General features: G+C 40.3%; 1 protein-coding gene and 1 non-coding gene across 2 annotated transcripts in view; both read right to left on the bottom strand.

Moving 5' to 3' along the window:
- Window positions 1–4,394: 4,394 nt before the first annotated feature.
- LOC138097496 (glutamate decarboxylase 1-like) overlaps window positions 4,395–20,650 on the bottom strand; it is a 70,152-nt gene continuing 53,896 nt past the window's right edge. Inside the window, exons 6-14 of the mRNA XM_068993674.1 lie at window positions 19,869–19,948; window positions 17,294–17,348; window positions 16,523–16,639; window positions 15,662–15,726; window positions 15,499–15,577; window positions 11,796–11,945; window positions 6,069–6,176; window positions 5,232–5,321; window positions 4,395–4,568 (exon numbers count right to left, since the gene is read on the bottom strand). Of these exons, the coding sequence (XP_068849775.1) occupies window positions 4,395–4,568; window positions 5,232–5,321; window positions 6,069–6,176; window positions 11,796–11,945; window positions 15,499–15,577; window positions 15,662–15,726; window positions 16,523–16,639; window positions 17,294–17,348; window positions 19,869–19,948 (918 nt within the window). The remainder of the gene's footprint in view (window positions 4,569–5,231; window positions 5,322–6,068; window positions 6,177–11,795; window positions 11,946–15,498; window positions 15,578–15,661; window positions 15,727–16,522; window positions 16,640–17,293; window positions 17,349–19,868; window positions 19,949–20,650) is intronic.
- Window positions 13,557–13,628, bottom strand: TRNAS-GGA (transfer RNA serine (anticodon GGA)). The gene has a single exon. It is a non-coding gene; the product is annotated as a tRNA-Ser (tRNA).

The raw sequence follows: 20,650 nt of genomic DNA, 5'->3' as shown, positions 1-20,650 counted from the left end.
CTCTATTTAACTTTATTGACTGATAAGTCAGAGACTCAACTATAACTGCTTATTAGAATCACTGGGGATGTTTTTAAAACTATTCTGATCACAATCCCAGAAGTTCTCATTTAATTTGTCTGGGTGGCTCCTTGCATTGTACCAAAAAAAAAAAAGCTCCCCCAGAGAAAACTGAGTTGAATGAACAGACAGAGTCCTGACCCAGAGTTTAAAAACCACCAGAGGCAAAATAAGGTTCAAACACCCGAAGTGCTGAATTCCAGCCAAGTAATCTCTCTCTAATAGAACACTGTAGAAAACTGTGTTTTACTAAAAAATGAGAAAGAATGCCACTAAGTCCTTGTCAATATAATGTGTGAAGAGTGATCAAATAATGTCACTATATTTTAAAAATTCTGGTTTTGCCTCCTCATGATACACCCATGTATAGCCTTGGAATTCAACATACTAAAGTCTTGCTTAGGGCCATCTATAATAATGAATGAATTAACTTTTGTTTTATATAATTGCTCCTGACTTTATGTAATTTTTATATGTGTGTGGTTTATGTGTCATCTGCTCTTTGCATTAAATTATTCTGTACCACTTTCTTCTGTACCATTTCTCTACAGGACAGGGACTAAGAAATGACACGTGTTAAACCATAGAGAAAGAACAGTCCTAAATTTCATTATGCTATAGTTACCTAAACCTTGAAGCATTGCCTTTGTACAGTTAATTGCATGACACAGCAATGTACTAGACATCACTGCATACCTATCACTTGTGAAGAATAGTGTCATCCTTGGCCCAAAAGAGGTTACTGTCCAGTGAGAGAGCCAGTTTGCCAAGCATATCAATGCCATGTCATGTATTCAGTATTACCCATGTCAGTTGCTGCTGCTGCTAAGTCGCTTCAGTTGTGTCCAACTCTGTGCGATCCCATAGACGGCAGCCCACCAGGCCCCCTCATCCCTGAGATTCTCCAGGCAAGAACACTGGAGTGGGTTGCCATTTCCTTCTCCAATGCATGAAAGTGAAAAGTGAAAGCGAAGTTGCTTAGTCGTGTCTGACTCTTAGCAACCCCATGGACTGCAGTCCACCAGGCTCCTCCATCCATGGGATTTTCCAGGCAAGAGTACTGGAGTGGGGTGCCATTGCCTTCTCTATCCATGTCAGTAAACATATGTTAATTGTATTCTTACTGTTGTTCAGTCACTAAGTCATATCTGACTCTTTGCCACCCCCTGAACTGCAGCATGCCAGGCTTCCCTGTCCTTCATTATCTCCCAGAGTTTGCTCAAACTCATGTCCATGTTGAGTCATGTAACCACCCAACCATCTCATCCTCTGTCACCCCTTTCTCTTGCCTTCAACATTCCCCAGCATCAGGGTATTTTCCAATGAGTTGGCTCTTCACATCAGGTGGCCAAAGTATTGAGCTTCTAATATTCAGGGTTGATCTCCTTCAAGATTGACTAGTTTGATCTTCTTGCTGTCCAAGAGACTCTCCAGAGTCTTCTCCAGCACCACATTTTGAAAGCATAAATTCTTCAGGACTCAGCCTTCTTTATTGGTCCAACTCTCACATCCATACATGACTACTGGAAGAGCCATAGCTTTGACTCTGTGGACATTTGTTGGCAAATAGATGTCTCTGCTTTTTAATATGCTGTCTGGGTTTATCATAGCTTTTCTTACAATTATATTCTTGACAGTCACATAATTGGTCCTGGTTACAAAATGGTAGTCCTATAGGTCATCTTCATCTTTGTAGAGATAATTGTCTAATTGAATATAAGAAGTATCTATTATTGAAAGAAACATTATTTTAGAAAAAAATCTTGTAAATAAGGATATATATGTAAAGACAGAATTAAGATTCATAGCTTGGTTGATTATTTCTCCAGGCCAGTTAAGCAAGAACTTTCTCTTCTGCTGCAGATGAACAAGCACCCGGAAAACCATCAAGCTGGTAATAATTGTATACTGAGCACAGTAGTAGGGTCATCAGTGGAGAATAGTGTGGAAATGTATGCAGTCCAGAGAAGGGAAAGGCAATGGCAACCCACTCCAGTACTCCTGCCTGGAATATTCCGTGGATGGAGGAGCCTGGTAGGCTACAGTCCATGGGGTCGCAAAGAGTCAGACACTCCAGAGCAACTCACACACACACACACACACATAGTCCAGAGAAGCAGTAGTTTACGAGGATCACTAGATCCCCCATGCTGCAATGAAGAGCAAAGATCCCGTGTGCCACAACTAAGACCTGGTACAGCCAAATTAGTTAATTAATTAAAAATAAAAATATTAAAAAAAAGAGGAAACAGTTTATAAACAATGATACTCCATTGTTCATAATTAAAAACCTGGTAAGGTATGCCTCTGGGCTTCCGAGGGGGTGCCAGTGATAAAGAATCCACCTGTCAATGCAGGAGCTACAAGAGATGCAGGTTCTATCCCTGGGCTGGGAAGATCCCTTGGAGTGGGTAATGGCAACTCACTCTAGTATTCTTGCCTGGAAAATTCCATGGACAGAGAAACCTGGTGGGCTACAGCCCATCGGGTCACAAAAAGTTGGACATGACTAAGTGACTGAGTGACTTGAGTACACACACACGCACACAGAGATGCATCTAGATGTACCAAAGCTACTTTTTAAAAGAAAATTTTAAGTTATTCTTAATAGGATAGTTCAGAATACTGAGTGGAAGTTGCTAGATGGTAAGACTGTTTAAATATCCAATGAATTGCAGAATTTAAGTCACAACGGTACTCCTCATAAATGCTTCATTAGTTTGAGAGTATACAGGTATGGTTTAATGGGCTGTCTATTATTCCTATATGGAGTTTAAATAACATATCAGCATAGCCACTATCACTACTTTATGAAGGAAGTGTCTTGCAAAGTTTTTTTTTTTTCTACATGAAAAGACATTCCATGTGAGAGTGAAGGTCAGAAAGATTTAATGTACATCTCTTCTTGTATTTGTGAAAGGAAAACTAAAATGGGGACCTAGAGACAAGAAGCCTCACATGAGATTGAGAAAATCAACTCTGATATTTCTGTAAAAACACTTATTGAATTTGTATCCACATCATGCTGGGGATTGGGATTAGGAAAAGAGCAGATATGTTTAGATGGACATTAAATATCACTGTTGTTGATCTTCAGAGACATTAAAAATGGCATTGCAGAAACAATTAATTGAATCACTGCATGTAAGCTTGGTAGAAGCCACAATTCCTTCTAAATAAAAATGCAAGGAGCAAAAGGCCAATCTGTCAGCCCTGTCATCCTCTTCTCTGACTCTCTGCTCCAGAATTCAGAACATTTCTTCCTCTGATTTATTGAAATAGAGAAACATCATATGCGCTACTTTATTTTTTACAGAGACAGAATGCTACCATATGATACTGAAAATGATTTGAACTTGGCAAGTCTTTATGCAATGAAATCAATCATGTAAATATATATTAACTTACCAAATTTTACAATGGAATTTCTTTTTTTATAAGCAGAGGGATTTCTGTCTTTTTAATTTACTGGTGTATTTTAATGCACCAAGAAATGTCCCTGACAGCTGTGGTGGTTATCCAGTTGCTCAGTCATGTCTGACTGTCTGTGACCCCGTGGACTGCAGCACACTAGGCTGCCTGTCCTTCACCATCTCCTGGACCACGCTCAAACTCATGTTCACTGAGTCGGTGATGCCATCCAACCATCTCATCCTCTGTCGTCCCCTTCTCCTTCCGCCTTCAATCTTTCCCAGCATCAGACTCTTTTCTAATGAGTCAGCTCTTTGCATCAGGTGGCCAAAGTACTGGAGCTTCAGTTTCAGCATCAGTCCTTCTAATGAATATTCAGAACTAATTTCCTTTAGGATGGACTGGTTGGATCTCCCTGCAGTCTAAGGGACTCTCAAGAGTCTTCGACACCACAATTCAAAAGCATCAGTTCTTCGGCGTTCAGCTTTCTTTATAGTCCAACTCTCATATCCATACATGACTACTGGAAAAACCATAGCTTTGACTAGATGGATGTTAGTCAGCAAAGTGATGTCTGCTTTGTAATATACCATCTAGGTTTGTCATAGCTTTTCATCCAAGGAGCAAGCATCTTTTATTTTCATGGCTTCAGTCACCATCTGCAGTGATTTTGAAGCCCAAGACAAGTTGTGACTTTCCATAAATTTTACTGAATTAGTGAAAACAACAAATACATAAATAAACTTGAATCTCTATATCTGTCTGCAGTGAGCCCACTCCCCTGTCATCATCTTACATAACAGGATAAAAAAGAATCAAACATTCTAAAGAGAAGATACCATTTATAATATCCCTTTATTATCTTCAGCAATAGATTTTTCAAGTTGGTTTTTACATTTGGTATTCAAGTTTATACTGCAGTATCATAAATCTTTCCCAAGTCTTTGAATTTCATCAATAAGATAGTCAACATCTGTTTGTCTTGTGGCAGGATTAGAAAAGACCATTCGGAAAAAATTTACTTTGTCCCCACAGGGCTGGTAGCTGAGCATGACTGTACCTTCCACTATCATCTGTGCTTTAATCTTTGGAGCAATCTGTGTATAAATGCAAATATCATTAAAAAGAAGGTTTACAAATAAATTCTGTTCTACCTCCTAGATGACTACATGACTATCATTAGCTTGAGGTAAATTGCATGCAATTTAAAACTGTCAGGGATAACTTTTAAGGAGCAGCTTACTACAGAAAAAAAAGCAGCATGTTCTAAACACATTAACGCTCTTGCTAGTCCATGATTCACAATTACCAAACTCATAAAATAATGCAAGTGTACTAGAATACATTAAAGAAGGTTGTATGACATTTTGTTCACATTTATATGCCAGTCTAAACAGACATATCCAGGAGAGAGGTAAAATGAACTAGAGAATGGAAAAGTCGGAATACCTTCTGGTATTCTAACTTTCACTCTTTGAATTATTACAATGCAACTTGAGTTTTTCAACAAGGTCACTGTTTCACAGCAAAACATGGCTTCTTTGTCAGTTCTACAGAGGAAAGTTCTACCTGTTTAATGTCTTGCGCAGCTCTTAAAGCAATATCACATGGGTGCTATTAGATCACATAACAGTCTGGGGTCATTATGGAAACTACAGGACAAAGTGGCACTGAGATTGGGACACGCAGAGGGCATTCACACGCTGTTTAAAATGCAGAATTCAAATGATAACCCCCATCTCACACACACGCAAACTTACCTTTTGCAGTTCTTGATCTCTTTCAAAACTTTTTGGCATGTGTTTAAGTCTTGGCGGGAAATACCAGAAGCAGACATTGGTGAACTCAGGCTAAATCAAAAATTAACACTTTACAAGTATTCTTAAAGTTTCATCTACTTCTCTAGTAATTTCATGAGTATTCTTAAAGCCCTACTTAATTTCTGAATTATCCCAGAAGTATTTTAATTACCCATGCCATCAAGCTGCCAAGGGGCTGACTGGCCCTTGAAGAGGAAGATGGATATAATACTAGCAAAACTCTCAATTTTATCATTAATATCTATAATTTAGCATCTTAATAATAATTAACCAAGGATTATCAGGTAACTTAAAGACCACTTTTTCCTATGTCACCTACTCTCCAGAAATCCAACTGCATAGTCTAACTTACATGAAAAATGCTAGGAAAAATTAAATGTCTCTGATTAAGTGCTATCAAAATCAGAAAAGCAATTATAACCAAATAGTTTTATCTTAATTCTTTTTTTTAAATTTAGAGCCTGGTGGAATACAGTCCATGGGAACACTAAGAGTCAGACACAATTAAGCGTGCACAAAGAAAGGCAAGGCAAGTATTAAATTACTCTATTAGGCCCTAAGCCTATAGAAAAAGAGAATTTAATGGAAAAGTTTTTAAGATCTAAATGTTTTGCAGCACTTAGATAAAATAAAATGTGTGTGATAATTATTGCATATAACTTTTGAATTATCTCAAAGTGTTTTAGACAGGTAATAGATTCAAGAAAAAATACTCAGCAAATAAAGAAAAGATACATTAAAGTATCACCAAAAAAAGTCCACTAATAGAGTCCTTACCTCTGCATCAAATACAAGCTTAAAGTTATCTTTTTTCTTTAAAACTTTATAGAAGTATTTTGCAAGTTCCATATATCTGTCAATCTGTACCTCAAAGCCATAGGTTCCCTGTAGTTTAAAAAAAAAACATCAAAAGCTTTATTTAAGTAAGTACCTTTAAATTAAACTAAAGAAGCTCTTGAAATGTATTAAATTTATTTAAATGAACTTATTTAAATAAGTGTGACTATTATCTACTAACAGCGGGTATCCTCTATTCCACTGCATTCTTATTTCTGTCTCCTCAATCGGCTTTTACTCCCTACTGTCTGCGGAACTTGAGGCAAGTTACTTAGCCTTGTTAAGCTTATGTTGCCTAGATCTACAAATGTTTGATAAATATTTGACATGAGTTTTTAAAATAATTGTACTTATTTGTTTGTTTTTGAATGTACTGTTCTCCCTTGCTGGGAGGGCTTTTTCTTTAGCTGTGGTGACTCAGGGCTACTTTCTAGTTGTGGGGTACGGACTCCTCTTGCTGTAGAGCATGTGCTCTAGGGTGAGTGTGCCCTAGGGTGAGTGTGCCCTAGGGTGAGTGTGCCCTAGGGTGAGTGGGGTCTAGGGAGCATGTGCTCTAGGGTGAGTGTGCCCTAGGGTGAGTGTGCTCTAGGGAGCATGTGCTCTAGGGTGAGTGTGCCCTAGGGTGAGTGTGCTCTAGGGAGCATGTGCTCTAGGGTGAGTGTGCCCTAGGGTGAGTGTGCCCTAGGGTGAGTGTGCCCTAGGGTGCCTGTGCTCTGGGGTGCATGTGCCCTAGGGTGTGTGTGGCTCTAGGGTGTGTGTGGCTCTAGGGTGGGTGTGCTCTAGGGTGTGTGTACCCTAGGGTGTGTGTGCTCTAGGTTGAGTGTGCTCTAGGTTGAGTGTGCTCTAGGGTGAGTATGCCCTCGGGTGTGTGTGCCCTAGGGTGAGTGTGCCCTAGGGTGTGTGTGCCCTAGGTTGAGTGTGCCCTAGGATGTGTGTGGCTCTAGGGTGAGTATGGCTCTAGGGTGTGTGTGCCCTAGGGTGTGTGTGCTCTAGGGTGAGTGTGCCCTAGGGTGAGTGTGCCCTAGGGTGAGTGTGCCCTAGGGTGAGTGGGGTCTAGGGAGCATGTGCTCTAGGGTGAGTGTGCCCTAGGGTGAGTGGGGTCTAGGGAGCATGTGCTCTAGGGTGAGTGTGCCCTAGGGTGAGTGTGCTCTAGGGAGCATGTGCTCTAGGGTGAGTGTGCCCTAGGGTGAGTGTGCCCTAGGGTGCGTGTGCCCTCGGGTGCGTGTGCCCTCGGGTGCCTGTGCTCTAGCGTGCGTGGCCTCTAGGGTGCCTGGCCTTCAGTGGCCGTGCCCCGGGCTCTCGAGCGCAGGCCCAGCAGTTGTGGCTCTCGGCCTCCTGTGCCCCACAGCACGCGGGATCTTTCCAGACCAGGGGTGGATCCCACGTCTCCTGCATTGGCAGGTGGATCCTTTACCACTCAGCCACCAGGGAAGCCCTTGACATCTGGTTTTTATCTGTCTAGTATGCAGAGCAATATGTTTCAAAACTTTCATACAATGCAGTGAGGAGCAGGGGAAATATGGCAAATAAAGCCCTTGGCATACTGGCTGGCATAGGATGTCTTAGAACTGAGAGTTGCTGACCTTTAGCTGGAGCCCAGGTAAGTAGTCCAGTGCTTTGCACTCTTGCTTTAATTCGCTCTTAGAGAGCTATAAAGTGGACTGCAAAGGCACGGAGAAACCGACCCATCTCTGTCTCCGTTCGCCTTCTTTCCCTCCATGATTGCCACTTGTCTCATGGCTCCAAGCAATATGGAAAGGCTGATGACTCTCCCACTTATATTTCCACCTGAGACCTCATCTCTGAACCTCAGATTCATATGTTTGATTCCCTGTTAATATAACTAACATCTCAAAATGACATGCCCAGAACCGAACTCCTGACCTTTCTCCACAAACTTCCCAGTGTTCCCAATCTCCATTCTATCCTTTAGTTGCCAAGGTCCAAACCATCAGCATCTTATCCTTGATTTTCTTCTTTTTTCACACCCACACCCAGTAGAATTTTTTGGAAAATGCCGTTGGATTTAACTTCAAAAGGTAATTACATTCTAATATATCTTAACCTATTTGTTGCCACTATGCTGGACCAATCACCCTCTCCTGCATTACTGAATTTGCTTTCTAATGATCTCTGCTTCTGTCTGTGCATCCCAGATATTCTTTGCTGAGGGTACCCATTACTGGTCACTTTAGGGTATGCAATGTAGGGCCTTTACAACAACATGAGGTGGCACTTCAGCATCTTCTCAATACTTAAGCTTTTGTGACCAGGCGGACTACTGTCCTCGGGGCCGCAAAGAGTCAGACGCAACTGAGCGCACACACATACCTGTGTGAAAGACAGTAGGAAGGAGGTAGGCAGACTGGGAAAGCTTTCAGACTGTGAATAAATATGACTCTGTGTGTGTGTGTTAGTCGCTCAGTCACGTCTGACTCTCTGTGACCCCAGGGACTGTGGCCCGCAAGGCTCCTCTGTCCATGGGAGTCTCCAGGCAAGAATGCTGCAGTGGGTTGCCATTCCCTTCTCCGGGGGATCTTCCCAACCCAGGGATTGAACCCTGGAATCTCACATTGCAGGCAAATTCTTTACCATTTGCGCCACCAGGCAAGCCCAAATATGACTCCAAGCGAAGGGAAAAGATGGGCAAAGGTGGAGTGGAAGCATCCTAGACTACAGGGAAATCTAAGATGTAGGAAGGCCTTTAAGACCTCTTCACATCAGCTCAGCTATTAGGAACAGTCTCCTGTCTCTCAGCAGCTGTATGCCTTAGCCTCCCTGGCAGGCACTGTCAGTCACTGACGAGAGAAACCCGGGACCCCAGCCTCAGGGCAAATGCAATCGTGACTTTAGAAGAAGCAGATGGGCTCTTGCGCAGTTAAGCTCGATAGCTTTCTCCTGGCCAAACACAGTCATTTTATGAATACGAAACTAGTCCAACTTTTGTAGAAAATCCATCCAAAAAGAGAAGCTTGTTCATTAGATTTGCTTTTGGACAATAATCAGCGTTTGTGGAATCTTATATTTCTATATGATTTTCTCATTACTTAGTTTTATAACCTACCACAGTATTTTATGGAATTAATTTTACTTCAAGGAAATATGAATTTCATTAAAAATGGCTCCTCTTTTCTGTAATCAATGAGGTATTCATTCTGTAATTACAGCAAATGAGGAAAAAAGTATAAAATTTTCACTTATATCTCTAGACTTTCTTCTTAATTCCCATCATCTTGTCAAGAGTACTGATGGAGACTCACCCAGCAAATGTTTAAATATTTAGTAGTTATAGGTCAGGCAACAAACTTGCAAGTCAACTCCTCCTGTTCAAGCCTGCCATGGATATTTACCCGAACTTGCATTTTAACATATAAACATGTTCTTAAATATGAAAATAATTTCCATTCTGCTGTATACTGGAATTTTGTTTCCCTACTCTCAGGAATGGCCTTGTTAACATAATATCTGTTTATACACCTTTTTTTGGTAACATAGTTTCCATATGCAAATAGTGATAAACCTGCCTCTTCATCACTATTCTAGATGAGTTTTAGCATTCCCATGGTGCTATGAATTATGTTAAGAAAGATAATATGGATTTGTGGAAAAATAGATTTTGAATTTGAGAGTCAGCTGTGCTTCTTAGATTAAGTTCTCTTCATCTATCAGCAAGTTAATTTCTTTACCTATTTACCAGATATAACCAGCTCAACTGTTGGGACACGTAAGCTAAATTACATAAGTGAAGCTTTGTAGCCTAATATATGTTCAACGTATGGTAAACCCATGACTACTGAAGATCTATACTATTGAATAGATATATTTATTATTTCAATGCCTTATTATTGAAAGAATTTAAGGTGAGTTATCAATATATATACACTATTCAAAGTGGGTTTTTAAATGCTTATTTCAAACAAGGTGATTATCAGGTTAAGAAAAAGCAGGTGATGAAAGATAAATTTGTAAGAGAAAATGCTGCCAATGTATTATAGATTACTAAAGAAGTTTCATGAATTTGCCTCTGCGATTCATGTTACAGAACATGTTTTTCTATTTGTGTTTTGTACTAGGAATTCTATATCCACCAAATAAAAATCTAAGCAATTTTTCTGGAGAAGGATAACTACCTGTGATACACAGAAGAGTCCCCTTGAGATGCAGAGGGTGGGTGATGCGTTGTGATCAGGTTCCCACTGTATTAAAGAAGCTGTTGGTTCATGTCGAAGCTTTCATCTTCAGAGGACCTACTGCCTATCTTCCTATAGAGGATTAGGAAGGAGGTGATAGAAATAGCTTCCTAAAAGCATTTCCATTATTTGAGCTGAAAATTATAAATAGCAGAAGGAGGGTGTAGAGCATGTCCTGCTGTTGTGATCTTCGGAGAGACTGTATCTGTTGGCCTTGACCCTGTGTGTGCGTGTGTGTGTGTGTGTGTGTGTTTATTAATCACTCAGTCATGTCCGACTCTTTGCGACCCATGGACTGTATCCTGCCAGGCTCTTCTGTCCGTGGGATTCTCCAGGCAAGAACACTGGAGTGGGCTGCCATTTCTTTCTTCAGGGGATCTTCCCGATCCAGGCATCAAACCCAGGTCTCTTGTATCTCCTGCCTTAGCAGATGGATTTTCTACCACTGTGCCACCTAGGAAGCCCCGACCTTGACTCTAAGGTAGATTGAATATTCAGGTAATTGATAAGTGTTCACAGCTGGGAATATATACTGACTTCAAGTGGCTTGACCTATTTCCAATTCCAATTAGAACAAAAAAAAAGTTTCTTTTCATATGTCCGATGCAGGATACAGCATGCTTGGGGCTGGTGCACGGGGATGACCCAGAGGGATGTTGTGGGGAGGGAGGTGGGAGGGGGGTTCATGTTTGGGATCGCATGTACACCCGTGGTGGATTCATGTCAATGTATGGCAAAACCAATACAGTATTATAAAGTAAAATAAAGTAAAAATAAAAATTAAAAAAAATAAAAAAATAAAAACTAACACCAAGAAAAAATAAATAAATAAAAATAAACCTGCAGGCAAATTTATATTCCTAACAGATTTTACTCCTACCATTTGACAGAATACATATTGATGGTAAAAGAAGCTAAAATCTTCTCCACCTCAGTGGGATTTTGAGCTCAGAACCAAGCTTGCCATTTGCAGTTAGAGCAGTTTCGTTGACAGAAGTTTAACAAAATAAAAGGACCATAGGGCTCCTCTGGGGGCTCAAGGGTAAAGAACCTCCTGCGAATGTAGGAGATAGGGATTCAGTCCCTGATCTGGGGAGATCCCACCTGCCGCGGAGCAAATAAGCCCGTGTGCCACGACTGCCGTGCCTGCGCTCTGGAGCCTGCGAACTGCAGCTACCGGGCCCACGTGCTGCAAGGTCGGAAGCCCCATGCGCCCCAGAGCCTGCGCTCTGCAGCCAGAGAGGACACCGCAGGGAGAAGCCCGGAGCTAGAGCGCAGCCCCGCTTCACCACAGCTAAAGAGAAGCCCGAGCAGCGGTGAAGCCAAACACAAATAAATAAAATTTTAAAAAGAGAAAAACTTAAAATGAAAGGACCATAATCTGGGGAAAGACATCCAAAGTAAGCTCTAAAATATGGAACTAGTTACATCGGGTATCCAAGTACATAGGACCTCTTAAAAGATGGCGAATTCCTACCTTTGCCTTCCACATTAACCAGAGCTTAAAGACATCAACATGTCGGCCGCATTGAATAGTTTTATCCCCGGTGTCAAAGTTAATATTGTAGACTTTATCAGGCTGGAAAAGGTATTCAGCCTGCATCTGGTTGCATGCTCCCAGAAGACCCTGAAAAAGGAATGGTATATCTACTGTGTAAGTCATCCACATCTCAATAAGAAGCCACAATCACTTATTTATTTCAGTTCACTTAGCATTTCTATTTTATAGGCACATTTAAATAGAATTTTTGTTTAGTTTATATAAAAATATGTTACTTTCTTAGGATTTTCATGGATTCAGTTGTTCTTTGGATTTATCTGAAACAGTAGATGGTGTAATTAGATTGCCAGTTGTCTATATTTCTTTAACTTTTCTTAAAAACCTTGAAGTTTTGCTGCTCTTTTGAAATTATGTGACCAGCCTGCCTTGAAGTTAATTAGAATTGAGTGTCTGGTTCACTTTAAGCTTTCTCATGAATCAACCATTTAGACGCCAGTCAAGCAAACTGCTCTGATGGCCACAGGAGGTGGAGAATAAAACAGTCCACTTATTTAATTTTGCCCTTTCCTAGCCATTTCCTCTTACATAAAAGGTGTCGAAAACATTCCTCCTTGGTGTTGAAGAATGGAGAAATACTCCTTTTGAATGATTAAATAATAATCACTAGAGAAAAGAAATGTTTTCCATCAGCCAGTTGAAAAGAGGCTTTTCTGAAAAGATATGCATTGCCACAGCATAACAAAGGCTAAACCTGTGTGCACTGACTGGGTAGAGTTTAAATCCATACCAACTATAACCTTTTGAATATGAAGCAAATAAGAATGTATTTATCACGTGCCTATTACATACTGGACACATCACAAACATACCATCTGATCCCCATGGCAGACTTAGGGCATAAGCGCTACTATTATATCATTTTTATAGATTGAAGAAACAGAAACTTCACCACAGTAAGGAATTTTCAAGATCATATATCTGTACAGTGCTAAGTTTGAGAGCTAACAAGAGGGCAGTTCGTCCGGGAGTCTGTGGCAATCCAATTTCCAAGGGAAGAAAACTCACACTCTTATTTAGGAGCAGCTTATGGGTCTCAGGAAAGGATCACAATTGGTGATAAGATTTGAAGTACTGGGGTGAAATAGAGAAGAAATGATACCTTGCAAAGGAGAGTACTTTGTGTGTGTGTGTGTGTGTGTACAGTGTGTGTGTATACACAATATACTACATATATATATATATACTACATACACTGTTTTAAAATATTTCAGTCTCCAGTCCCTATCTAACAAAATACTCAAGTAGCAGAATACCAGAGTGGGTAGCCATTCTCTTCTCCAGGGGATCCTCCCAACCCAGGGACTGACCCATGTCTCCTGCGTCTCCTGCCTTGCAGGCACACCCTTCGATTCTTTGCCATCTGGCTCAGGAGAATTCCAGGGACAGAGGAGCCTGGTGGGCTACAGTCCCTGGGGTCACAAAGAATCAGAAATGACTGAATGACTAATACGCTATACACTATAGGGTCCAATTTACACATGAAAAATATCTTCCCTTTAGTTTACTTCAAACTTCGACTTTAATATTTTGTTAGACAGGAAAGAAAGAAAGTGAAGTTGCTCAGTCGTGTCCGACTCTTTGCAACCCCATGGACTGTAGCCTACCAGGCTCCTCCCTCCATGGGATTCTCCAGGCAAGAGTACTGGAGTGGGTTGCCATTTCCTTCTCCAGGGGATCGTCCCAACCCAGGGATCGAACCCGGGTCTCCTGCATTCCAGGCAGATGCTTTAACCTCTGAGCCACCAGGGAAGCCCCATTAGAACTAGAAACTAAAATATTTTAAAACAGTGTAAACAATGTGAGTTTTAACTATAGTTCTTAGATAAAGATTGTGTGTATGCTCAGTTGAGTCTGACTCTTTGCAAACCCATGGACTGTAGCCCACCAGGCTCCTGTGCCGATGAGATTTCCCAGGCAAGAATACTGCAGTGGGTTGTCATTTCTTTTCCCAGGGATCCTCCTAAGCCAGGGGCTGAACCCACATCTCTGGCCTCTCCTGCATTGGCCGCTGGATGCTTTAGACTGTTGTGCCACCTGGGAAGCCTCTGAGGTAAAAATTAAGCACCTAAAATCTGTCATACTCTGTGCTGGGACTGTGGATTTGTGGCAAGGAAAAACTCTAGCCTAGTTCAGTTTACAGTCTGGGTTGTAGGAAGCTGAGCAGTGAAGGGCAGGGCTACTTCCACATACTCACTATGAGTGAAGAAATGAAGAAAGACTGCAGAAAATTTGTTTTTGAGCCCTAAATATAAAAGTACCAGAAATCGGCAAGTGGACTATAGACCTGAGAGCCAAGTGGAGGGCTTGTTGCCATGCAGCCAGCTGAGCAGGAGCTGCAGCAGAGCTCCTGGTCCCAGCCTGGACTGCTGAGAATGCCTCAGGGTAGGAGAGGACGAAGATGGTCTTAGAGCTAGAGAAGAAGAGGTGTGTGATCTCATACCTCACTCAACAGAAAGTGGGGAGTACCAGCTCAGGAGGTTTATCATAGGAAGACAAGCACTTTATTTTTACGTTCAAACCACTGGATTGCTTGTGAGTAAGAGAGGAAGAAAACAAAGCTATAAATGACAGCTGCGTAAAGTGTGTCTGCACCTCTGAGAACTAAGTAGAGACAGGGAACATTCAAATTGAACTTTGTAATTGTATCTCTTCTTGCAGGAGATCACGGGCTTATCTCCTTGTGTAGCATTCCATTTACTATTGGCAAAGATAAAATACACAGGTGAAAAAGTGAAGTTGCTCAGTCGTGTCCGACTCTTTGCGACCCCATGGACTGTAGCCCACCAGGCTCCTCTGTCCCTAGGATTCTCCAGGCAAGAATACTGGAGTGGGTTGCCATTTCCTTTTCCAGGGGATCTTCCCAACCCAGGAATCGAACCCACGTCTCCCACATTACAGGCAGACGCTTTAACCTCTGAGCCACCAGGGAAGCCTAAGCAAAAAGTAATTTCATACAACCCGTAATTTTTTGCTTTTTATGCTAAATGTACATCACCATTACTGATAGTTATCCCTACTTAAAACAAGTCTTGTTTTGGCCTTACTCTCCGAGGTAACAAATTGGTCAGCAGGCCAAATCTGACTCCAAAGAGGCCTTACGTTCGTTCATGGTGTGTTTAGAAGGGAGGTCACAAACGACCACATTTTCTGTCATCTATTCTGTTTCTCATCACTGTCTATTGTCTTATCCCAGATCGCTTTCACACGTTGACTTACTACCTCCGGCCCTATGGTCATTGGATTCTGTGACCCTTTAGTTACCTGCCGCCAGTGTTAGTTGCTCAGTCATGTCCGCCTCTTTGCGACTCCATGGACTCTGTCCATGGGATTCTCCAGGAAGGAGTACTGGAGTGGGTTGCCATTTCCTTCTCCAGGGGATCTTCCTGACCCAGGGATCGAACCCGGGTCTCCCACATTGCAGGCAGATTCTTTACCATTTGACCCACTAGGGAAGACCAGTGGTTGATAATTAAGGAGCAGCTTTCCTCTAGAGGGCAAATGGTCCTGCACTACATGAATTCAATGAGGCCATAATGATTTTGGTTTTGAACATGCACAAAGAACCTAGTCATGACCAGGGTCTCCATTACATCACTACTCGAAAACAGGGGTCACTTACTTTTTCCCGGGTCAGGAGAGCAGAGCACTGAAGGGGCACACCCATGAGTTTGTGGGGGTTCCAGGTCACGGAGTCGGCCCTAGGCGATAAAACAGCAGTGCTCACAGGCTGAGGAGACAAGACAGAACCCTTCCGCTTGCACGAGCAGCGGCCCAGTTCTCACCTTTCGATGCCACTGAGTTTATAGGAATGCTTTCTGGACAACAGCAATCCACCTCCCCAAGCTGCCTACAATAGACACAAAGGATTTGTGTTTTTACGTTAATTATTTCTTTTTACATAGCACTGACTGCTCTTTCCTATGTTATATTTATTTCAAAAGTTGATGAAGATTTGATTGCTATGCTAGATAACTATAAACTGGGCTATAATTATCTCATTTAAAAGGGCCATGCATTTAGAATTTTCCTCCTATGGATTCTCATTATCTATTCATGACATAGTAAAGTTTTAGGTTTCTATTGACAATTGATGCAAAGAGACACCTTCTGTATGATTTCCAGAGACAGAATTGTTTTAAACTTGGCATCAGATTTGGCAATACTACAGAAAAATTAAAGTATCTACCATATTATATAACTTTACATTTGTCCAACTCTAATCAAAGCCAAAGACATCTTTGCACAGTCATTGTACCAATAACATCAAAAGTTTTTACTTCCATAACAGCTATTAATTAAGAAATATAGATTAGAGTAAGGGGCTAAGTCTCTTTGATTTAAAATCAGGTTTAACTGTTTCTTCCAATTGATCTTCTAAACTGTTGGTTGAATATTGATAGGCATTTAGACTTAAAAAAAATGTTGATACATATGTAGCTCTTTCTATGGGAGTGCATTGTCCATTTTAAGGTAATTTATGCAACTGAGACTATTTTTCCTTGATATTTATTCATTATAAAAATTAGAGTTACAGAGAAATTTTGGTCTTGCTTGTAATGTCAATTAAGAAATTATGAGGGCTGTTCACAGGTAACATTCTTACAAAAGGGAAATTATGAGCCAAACTCTAGGACATGACTTACATCCACGTGCATCCAGAGTCTGTGTATCTCACAAATATCTGCGATGTCATGGAGCGGGTCAAAGGCCCCGAACACGGTGCTGCCAGCTGTGGCCACCACACAGAAAGGAGTCTGGCCCTGGGATGGCAAAGGCGGCATCATTCTTACAGTCTCGTGAAGTCCGTTGTTGCTGCTCAGTTGCTAACTCACATTCGAATCTTTTGCAGCCCCACGGACGATAGCCCACTAGACTCCTCTTTCCATGGGATTTCCCAGACGGGAACCCTGGAGTGGGGTGCCGTTTCCTGCTCCAGCCAATCTTCTCAACTCAGGGGTGCAACCCACGTCTCCTGCACTGACAGGAGGATTCTTTACTGCTGAGCCACCAGGGAAGCCCCTGAGTAAGGACATTAGATAACTAATAACTTCAAACATTTAGAGGCACCTACAGTAACGGAAAAAGCAGCTTAACCATAAGATGAACAAATATCATTGCCTCTGAATCTCATTTATTGTTATTTCTCTCTGAATTTATTTTCAGAAAATCATACCACAACAATAAAGATGACTAAACTCCTTTAGTAGTAAATAAACTACTTTATTTACTTTTGGTGATAACTTTTCTTTTGATATTTAATAGAAACAAAATGGTCAGGGAAATATTGCAATGTCATTTAATTATTTCACTTCAGCTTTAGAAGTGAAATTCTTATCAGTTGCTTGCCACTAATGAAAGTCAGTAAAGAAAATACAGATGCATTTGCAAGTTAAATATGGAACTTCAGAACTTACCTTTCTTTTCGCTTGTAATATATTTTTCTCTAACTCAGCTGGAATCATCTTTCCCCTTAAAAAGTCAAATACACATTGTTTTCTTATGAGTGAATAAACATATTGATTTTACCAGTTAGAAGAATTAATAATATTCAAGATTAAAAAATTAGTTCTTAGTGACTCCCAAAGGTATTTATAGATGTGGAAAACAAGCAATAAGCAGTTCCCTAAACCAAGATAAAATATCATGTTATTCAAATTAAAGGAAGCTGAGTTTACTATTCAATCACCTTAAAATCTGCACTATTTACATATCAGAAGATTCTGATTTTCCTAAGATACATAATGGTTTTCTTTCTTCCCTCTTTTCTTTCTTCCTTTCTCTATTGATTAACCTTTAATTATAAAGACTTCTTGGGGCTTCCCTGATAGCTCGCTCAGTTGGTAAAGAATCCACCTGCAATGCGGGAGACCCTGGTGGTTCGAATCCTGGGCCGGGAAGATCCCCTGGAGAAGGGATAGGCTACCCACTCCAGTATTCTTGGGTTTCCCTGGTGGCTCAGCTGGTAAAGAATCCGCTTGCAATGTGAGAGACCTGAGTTCAATCCCTGGATTAGGAAGATTCCCAGGAGAAGGGAACAGTACCCACTCCAGTATTCTGGCCTGTATAGTCCATGGGATCGCAAAGAGTCAGACATGACTGAGCGACCTTCACTTTCATAAAGACTTCTTGGCATTAAGACAGAAAAATCAAAGATACAAATTGGTGGGGGGAATGTGGCAAAAATTCAGGTGGTCTCACATTTTTCTTCACAGCAAATTTCTGGGACAAAAAACCAAAAGCCAGTATTTTCCTGCTCCATCCCGTTATCAGACTGAAACACTGTCTTCACTGGAAGCATTTCTCTTAAAGTCCAGAATCAAGTAAGGATGCCTACCACCATCAATATTACAGTATCTTTTTTTATGAAGAAATACCTGTTATCTAGGGAAGTAATCATGATGATAATAGATGATAGATAGAAACGAAAATAAGAAAAATCTCTAATTTAAGTACATATGGTTGTATACCTGGAATACCTAACATTGCTTATTGAAAAACTTTTGAAAACTATAAGAATGCTGAGCAATGGGAGGGTTACAATAGTAAATTAGGTTCCTATTTTTTTTTAACTAATTGTTCTGAATAAACGTAGAAAATATCCTATTCGTAGTAGTAAAAACAGATACAAAATATCTGGGAAAGAGATTCTCAGCAAATGTACAGGGTGTATATAAAGAAAACCAAACAACTTGAAGTATAGAATGACAAACTTATAAAGCATGTTTGCAAAATATTTTACAGTCATATATTTTACATTTCAAAATATCTCAATATATAAATATTTTTACAAGCCAATAAATAATAAACTACCAATAAGAAATTGGCAAACAGAAATGAACAGACGTGTTGCGGTAACACACAGCTGGTTGGTCAGTATACTGGACAGAAATAGTTCTAAACAACTGAAGGTCATCTTCATCTATCAGAATTTTCAAGTACAGAAGTATCGACAATATTCAAGTTTCTCCCAGTAGATAATCGTCAGTTAACTCAAAAATATTTGAAGGGCAAATGAAAATCTATATGACATTTTAAGTGCAGACAGTCTTTGAACCTGTAATTCAACTTCTAGGGATTCATGTGAGAAATATTCAAATACAGACAGTCAAGTATACTTCTATAATTATATTCATTAAATCAGTGCTTCCCAGGTGCTGTGAGTGGTAAAGAATCCACCTGCCAATACAGGAGACCCAAAAGACTCAGATTTGTTCCCTGGGTCAGGAAGATCTCTTCGAGAGGAAATGGCAACCCACTCTAGTATTTTTGCCTGGAAAATTCCATGAACAGAGGAGCCTGGCAGGCTACAGTCCATGGGGTCACAGAGTCACACATGACTGAGCACACACACACACACACACACACACACACACACTCATTTAATCATTGTCTTTAAATACTTAAATCTAGGTGAAAACCTTTTAAATAAGATATGTGAAATTATATTTACAAAATGGAAAACTTCAAAGTAATTAAAAAAGAATAAGGAAAGTCTTGTATAAATTCACAGGCTAAGGTTTCTAAGATATATTCTAAAGCCAAAAAAATTTAAAAAATAAGTTGCAGATTGTAACACAGAATTTGATATGCATACATATATTTAATATGCATCAAAATGATCTTCCAGAATATATGTATTTATAATATAGCTTATTCATGAAAAGTAAGATTCAAGAGAAATGGAAATATATTTTCACACTGTAAATTTCTGATGCAACTGACTTTTTCATCAAACATCATTATATTGCTACTTCAATATACTTAAAGAAAAGGTATGCGACACTCTCACTTGCACAGGACTGTATTCAGTACAGGATACTGTATAGGATAACTTTGGTACTTCTTTCACAATTACTCCCAGTTAAAATTATTGAAACTAATCTGGGAAAAGTATTCTTGCTAAAAATTGGATAATAGAAAAATGGGGTCTTAATCTTTATATGAAGGATAATGGTAATAAAAATCTTGAGAATGTGTTAAGAAACATACCTTTCATCACACTTTACTTCAATTACATTATCTGTTCCAATACCAAGAGTTGCTGCAGCTTTTTTTATGGAATAATGACCCTTGGGCAAGAATGAAAACAGGAAAGGCATTAATTTTCCTGCCTTAAATCATCACTTACACTAGTGCATCACTCAAATTAGGGCATATATGCATACGTCTGAATGGATCTGTGCACATATACACACACACACACACATACAGAAGTGTAGTTCTCCAGGCACACTTCCAGACCCTTACCATGACGTTAGCTGAGATGAGGAAGGCTGTAGCACCTCTTTCTAGGAGGCACCTCTTTCTAGGAGGCACCTCTTTCTAGGAGGCACCTCTTTCTAGGAGGCACCTCTTTCTAGGAGGCACCTCTTTCTAGGAGGCACTGTCACTCAGCACAGCACTTTGACCGCAGGGATTTGATTATTCTTATTCTAGTTTTCTGTATCCACATGAATCGTGTCATTTATAAATTTACTGACAATATTCTCCAGGTAAATCCTTGCATGTTATGGACAGCTTTAAATCTTGAATTTCCAAATTTTTTTTAGGAGAGGCCTAAAGAAAGGAATCAATTTTTCCTCTGCTTGTAGTTTTAAATTCTGACTTTGATATCAACTTTGATTTCTTGCCTTCTGGGTGACTACTATCTCAGCATAATTTGCATAATATAAACAGAATCAGTAAGATGGAGCTGACAGCTCAAAGATAAACTTTTCCTGGGTTATTTTTAGTTGTCTGGAAAAGACCACATATATGAGAGAAAAGAGAAA

The sequence above is a fragment of the Capricornis sumatraensis genome, chromosome 21, assembly GCF_032405125.1.
Source record: "Capricornis sumatraensis isolate serow.1 chromosome 21, serow.2, whole genome shotgun sequence".
In the NCBI taxonomy this organism is placed as follows: Eukaryota; Metazoa; Chordata; class Mammalia; order Artiodactyla; family Bovidae; genus Capricornis; species Capricornis sumatraensis.
Note: the sequence above shows the minus strand (reverse complement) of the source record. Positions and strands in the feature narration are given on the sequence as shown.